Source organism: Helianthus annuus, chromosome 7, assembly GCF_002127325.2.
Source record: "Helianthus annuus cultivar XRQ/B chromosome 7, HanXRQr2.0-SUNRISE, whole genome shotgun sequence".
NCBI classification, from domain to species: Eukaryota; Viridiplantae; Streptophyta; class Magnoliopsida; order Asterales; family Asteraceae; genus Helianthus; species Helianthus annuus.
Genome location: NC_035439.2, coordinates 111,057,679 through 111,063,678, shown reverse-complemented (window position 1 = coordinate 111,063,678; position 6,000 = coordinate 111,057,679). Strand labels below are relative to the sequence as shown.

At 43.1% G+C, this 6,000-nt stretch overlaps 1 protein-coding gene across 1 annotated transcript; it reads left to right on the top strand.

The window, feature by feature from the left end:
- Window positions 1–2,300: 2,300 nt before the first annotated feature.
- LOC118480390 lies at window positions 2,301–5,610 on the top strand. The gene is made up of 2 exons (XM_035975192.1): window positions 2,301–2,550; window positions 3,992–5,610. The coding sequence occupies exon 2, from the start codon at window positions 4,160–4,162 to the stop codon at window positions 5,102–5,104; it is 945 nt and encodes a 314-aa protein (XP_035831085.1). The 5' UTR covers window positions 2,301–2,550; window positions 3,992–4,159; the 3' UTR covers window positions 5,105–5,610.
- Window positions 5,611–6,000: the final 390 nt, after the last annotated feature.

Below are 6,000 nucleotides of genomic sequence, written 5' to 3'. Positions count from 1 at the left end.
GTGCGATGCAAGCGATTATGCCATAGGTGCGGTCTTAGGTCAAAGAGTCGATAAACACTTTCATCCAATCTACTACGCGAGCAAAACTCTAAATGATGCTCAAGAGAACTATACCACCACGGAAAAAGAACTCTTAGCCGTAGTGTTTGCGTTTGATAAGTTTCGCTCATATCTCATGCTTTCCAAAACCACCGTGTTCACCGACCATGCCGCTTTGCGATTTCTATTCCAAAAGAAAGACGCTAAGCCGCGTCTCATTAGATGGATTCTTTTGCTCTCCGAGTTCGATATAGAAATTAAGGATAAAAAGGGAGCGGAAAACGTGGCCGCCGATCATTTGTCACGTTTAGAGGATCCAAAGAGAGAAGAGGTGCGTGAGGATTCCATAGGAGACACTTTTCCTCACGAAACCATAGATTTTGTTAGTGCTGAGGTAGAAGGTTTGCCATGGTTCTCGGATTTGGCAAATTATTTAGCGACCAGAGATCTTGTGAGAGGTATGTCCTACCAACAAAAGAAAAAGCTTCTTAGGGAAGCTAGGAAGTACATTTGGGATGACCCGTACCTATTTAGGATAGGTGGAGATAGAGTGCTTAGGAGATGTGTTTCCAAGGAGGATGGTTTAGACATCCTTAGACATGTGCACGAGGGTTTAACGGGAGGTCATCATGGAGCAAATGTGACGGCACAAAAAGTTTTCGATAGTGGTTTTTATTGGCCAACGGTAGTTAAGGATGCCGTCGAGTTTGTTAGGACATGTGACCGTTGCCAACGTACTGGCAACATCTCATCCAAGGATGAAATGCCTCAAAATCCCACCCAAGTTCTTGAAATCTTTAACGTTTGGGGCATTGACTTCATGGGACCTTTCCCATCTTCAAGTGGGAATAGGTACATCCTCGTGGCCATAGACTATGTCTCAAAGTGGGTGGAAGCTCAAGCTTTACCCACTAATGATGCCCGAGTGGTGGTGAGATTCCTTAAAAAGCTATTCACGCGTTTCGGAGTCCCTAAAGCTATCATAAGTGACCGTGGCACGCATTTTTGCAATTCCGCCATGGAAAAGGCACTTGCACGCTACGGTGTCTCTCATCGTCTTTCCACCGCGTACCACCCGCAAACTAGTGGCCAAGTAGAGAATGCTAACCGAGGGGTGAAGAGAATTTTAGAGAAAACGGTAGGAAAAAGGAGGAAGGATTGGTCGGAAAAGCTCGACGACGCTTTGTGGGCATTCCTTACCGCCTATAAGACACCGTTAGGAACGACACCCTTTATGATTGTTTATGGCAAAGCTTGCCATCTTCCGGTAGAATTAGAGCATAGAGCTTTGTGGGCCTTGAAAACCGTTAACCTTGATCTTACCGAAGCCGCTAGAAGGAGATTCTTCCAAATTCATGAGTTGGAAGCTTTGAGGGATGCCTCCTATGAACGATCTTGGAGTATCAAGGAAAGAACTAAGGCGTTGCATGATAGGAGGTTGTGAGGTTTGAAAGAATTCAAGGTAGGTGATAAAGTGCTTCTATTCAATTCGAGGTTGAAATTGATAGAAGGAAAGTTAAAATCAAGATGGAATGGACCGTATGTGGTAAAGGAGGTATTTCCATACGGCACCGTTGAGTTATATGATGAAATTGACAAAGGTGTGTGGAAGGTAAACGGTCATCGCTTGAAACATTACTTGGGAGGTCTCATTGATACTACCGAAGAGGAAGAAATTCCTCTCGAGGACCCACCCACCTTCACTGAGCAGTGAGTGTGAAAAGCTTCGTTTGTAGAGTATGTAAAGTTTGTAAATTTCGTTATTTTTCGTATTTTCGTAGTGTTTCGTGTTTTGTGTTTTGTGGTTGTGAGTGAATTTGTAGGAAACATACCTTTGAGGAGCTGAAAATGCGAAGAAAAAGTCATTCCAGGTAAGTCCCATACTTAGAAAAATTTTGGAATGGTTTGGGGAATGTTAGAAAATTTTCTAAGGCAAAAACATCAAAATTTACGTAACTTTCTGTTGAAAAAGCTCCGTCGCGTAGCGCCACCAACACACACACCCCGTGCTCGCGCTACGCTACCATCTAGGGTCACAAAACCCCTTTTGAACCCTTTATACACGTTTTGAACCCTCTCAAATGTTTTGAACCCTCAACCATTTGAACCTTCTCATCTGATCCCCACCGCTGGTGTAGCGCCAAGGCCCCCCTCATTTATGCTGGCACGGCGCCAGCACCCTTTGACCGAGATTTACCCCTTTTTACTTGACATTTATCCCAAATAATTAAAATAACTCTCAAACAACCCACACCCTTTTATCTTCTCCCTCCTCATCGCCGTTCACCCCACCACCGATACCTTTCCCCAACACAACTCCTCCATTACACTTCCAATCTCTTCAAGCAAATCCCACCATTTATGATGATTTCACTACCCCTGTGACTGCTTTCCTTCGCCGAACAAGAAACCCCCATACAAATCATCATCATCTATTCGCGTACACACCTCGAATCGAGACACACCACCACCAAAAAGTTCCAATCTTTCTTGCTATTTTTGACAAATCAGGTATGTCATTGCTGTTTCTCTTATGTATTTGTTGAATCGAGTCATGTTTAAGCCGGTTTGGTTTAGGGTTTCATCCGCACTTGTTATTTATATGGTCAGTCAGTCGAGACTTGGCTCGAGTCAGTTCGTGTTGAGTTGATCTTGAGTTTAGTCGAGTTAGCTTCATGTGTCGAGGTATATGTTGTGTCGGGTCGGTTGTATCGAGTCAGTCTTTGAAGGGACGGCCATGGGCCTCAGCTGTCGAGTAAATGTGGTCAGTCCAGTGTCTTGTTAAGATAATTGCTTGAATCTAATTATCGTATGTTGATCATTTGGTTCGGTTCAGGTTAGTATCGGGTCAACTGTGAGGCAGTTTCAGGTTAGTTTGTTCATCATAGAGTTAGTCGAGTCAAGTCCATGATAGTCGAGTAAGTGGTGTCCAGTCGGGTTTGGGCAGTTTACTCGCATGATGTGTTGAGTCAGTTGCTTTGGTACGTCTGCAGGTCTGAGTCAGTTTGGTCGGGTCATTGTTGGCCCATATTCGAGTAGTTGTCTAGTAAAAAAACTTTGAGTCATTTTTCGAGTCAACAATATCATGTTTAGTGTCGCTTGTTGGTGTGAGTCAAGTTTGTCAAGTCCGTATCTTTTAGGTGGTAGAGAATAATTCGAGTTTGAGTTGATCTCCTTGTATGTCGAGTTGCGTCATGTAGCTGTTTGGTCATGGGATTGCAGTTGGCTCAGGTTGGGACATAATGGGTATATTTGACAAAAGTTAAGTGTAGGGATTTCTTCGTTTACACTTAACTATTGGGATTGGATTGGGTAGTCGGGTTGGTGTTACACTTGAAATTGATTGCTAAATGTTTGATTGTGGGTTGGTTTGATACATTGACTTAAAGCTTCGAGTTTGCGCTTTGGAACTAAATTTTTGCATTCGAAAGAAACCTCCTTTCACTAGGCGGAATCTTTCGACACTCAAATTTCTTTTCATAACAACTATAAGGTAATTCCATTTAAAGCGCGACTTCGACTTCAATGTCATATTTCGGCACTTTGGCTCTTAATTAGGACAATTAAAAGTGCCGATGGGGGGGGGGGGGTAGTGTACATTGAGTCTAGTTTAATGTTTCGCGTCGTCTTGGTGTCGTTTTAGCATAGTTTTAGTAGTTTTTAGTTTTGTTTGGGTTTACTTGCACGTACAAGTGGTTTAAGCTCGCCCGTACTCAATTTCCATTCGGGCGAGTTTAACCATCACTTAGCAATTGTAAAAAGTAACCCGCTTGTGTTAGAATTAGCCGCGAATGAAATGCTATACGGCTTTTCTTTTTCTAAAAAAAAATTAAAAAAAATATATACATAAAAAAATTTCAAAAAAAAAAAATATAAAATTTAAAAATACCTAAAATAGTTGTTATTTACTGACTGTCTGCTTGTTTTGTCTTGAAATTTATCTGTTTTGCAGGCATGGCTAGTAGTTCTCGCTGAGGAAAGGGTAGGAAAACCGGAGCGGGTCAGTCAGCACCGCAGTAGGATCCGGTTCCTCAAGAAACGCCGATAATTAGCGGCCGATGATCCGAATTTGAGGAAAATCAAATATCGAACAAATTATAACTTCATTCCGGATGAGAAAATGAATGTAGTAGCAAATCACCCGATTTTGAAGTTTGAGCTAGATTCACCCGAATATGAGAAGTTTGAAAAACTGAAAGATATTGAGCTACTTCAACACCGGGTTATCAATTGGAAGTGGTTAAATGAAATAGGTTCAGAGCAGGAAGTGAGGGACCTTTTGGGTGAAAGATTGATTGATGCGTTGAATTGTGTAGAGCCTCAGTATGAGGAGCTAGTGCTAGAGTTCCATAGCACTTGGGTGCATAAGGAGGGTAAGTTCGATCTGGGCACAACTGTCTTGTTTAGCTTTGGAAGGCAAGTGTATGAGATGAATGTGCTGCGGTTTGCTATAGTTTCGGGGTTGTATACAGAAGAGGAGGTGAAGAGGCCAGAGTTTGCTACTTACTTGAGGGGTGCGTATAATAAACCAAGGGATTGTAGTGTTGGTGGGACTGAGTTGAAAGAGTTCTGGAAGACGATTTCTAATCGTCCGTTTGGGTCTACGAATCTGATCACATCGGTTCGTAATCCGGTATATAGATATGTGCTGAAGATCTTGTCTACTACACTTGTAGGTAGGAAGTCGGGGGAGAACAAGGCGAATTGGATCGAGCTTTTTATCTTGATGTGTAGAGTGCAGGGAAAGGAGATAAATCTGGCTACTATCTTAGCAGATTCGTTTAGTAGGGATCGTCGAGGTGGTCATCAGGCTGGTTTGGATATGGGTCCCTACATTACCAGGATTGCAACAAATTTGGGGGTGTTTGACAAATATCTTCCCGAATTTCTACATAAGGGGCCCACGACAGCGATGTTTGGATTGCAAGAGCTGCAGAAGGCAGGCATAGTGTCGTGGCAGGAACCCTACGGCTGGGAGCCGACCAGAGAGGGTTCACACGTGCAGCCACCACAGGTACGACCAGCTGAGGATGTCAGTATTCAGACTGAGCCCTCACATACGTAGCAGCCACCGCAGGTACAAGAGCGGCCAGTACGTCAGTATTTGAGGAGACAACCTCTACCTGAGCCTCTTACTTTGGAGTCATTCTCTGGCTATGTGGAGCAGAGATTTAATAGGCTGGAGCAGTTGATTGAGGCACTTCAGAGGGGTCAGTCGAGGCAGGATGATATTCTTCGTTATATGATGACCGTTCAGAGCATGAGGATTCCGGATTACTTCAGGCCAGGGCAGGAGGGCCAGGCTGGTGTTGGTGCACAGGCTGATCCGGAGCCTCCATTTCAGGTATTTGAGGAGAGCAGTCATGAGTCCGATAGTGGACAGTGAGGAGTAGTGTGGGGATTACACGAGGATGTAGAGCAGCAGCTGACTATTATATCTTTTGATTATCATTTTTATTTTATGCTGTTTTGATCCTCACTTTTGGTCTGTATTGATATTCGTATACTCTAAACAGGTTGGTTAGGGATGTTTGGGTTGCTTGATGTGATGAAACAGATAAACTACTGATGCTTTTTATATATATATGATGATATGTTTTGGTAGTTGTTTGATTCAGATAGGTTGATTGTGTTAGCCGCTTTCATTCGCATGTCCGAGTTTAGAGTTGTTTGCTGAGCGCGTTTCGAATTGGAGGGCTTATGTGGAAATGATTGGCACTTTGACAGTCTCACATATCAGCTAAGTCGTTTCCCTTGTTGTTGTTGTATATATTTATTTATTTATTTCGTCGTCTAGTTATTTAGTAGTTCGTTCGTAGTTTAAGAGTTTGATTTTAGTTGCTAGGTAGTTTGTTGGTGCAGTCATCTGTCGCCTTCGTCTAATGTCGAGTCCGGGTTGCGATGCGGATCTGGTCAAGCATGATGTCATCATGTTTAATGATGACATCATGTGACATCATC

Coding starts and splice junctions, on each gene's coding strand:
- LOC118480390 (XM_035975192.1), top strand. CDS start 4,160: ATGAATGTAGTAGCAAATCACCCGATTTTGAAGTTTGAGCTAGATTCA.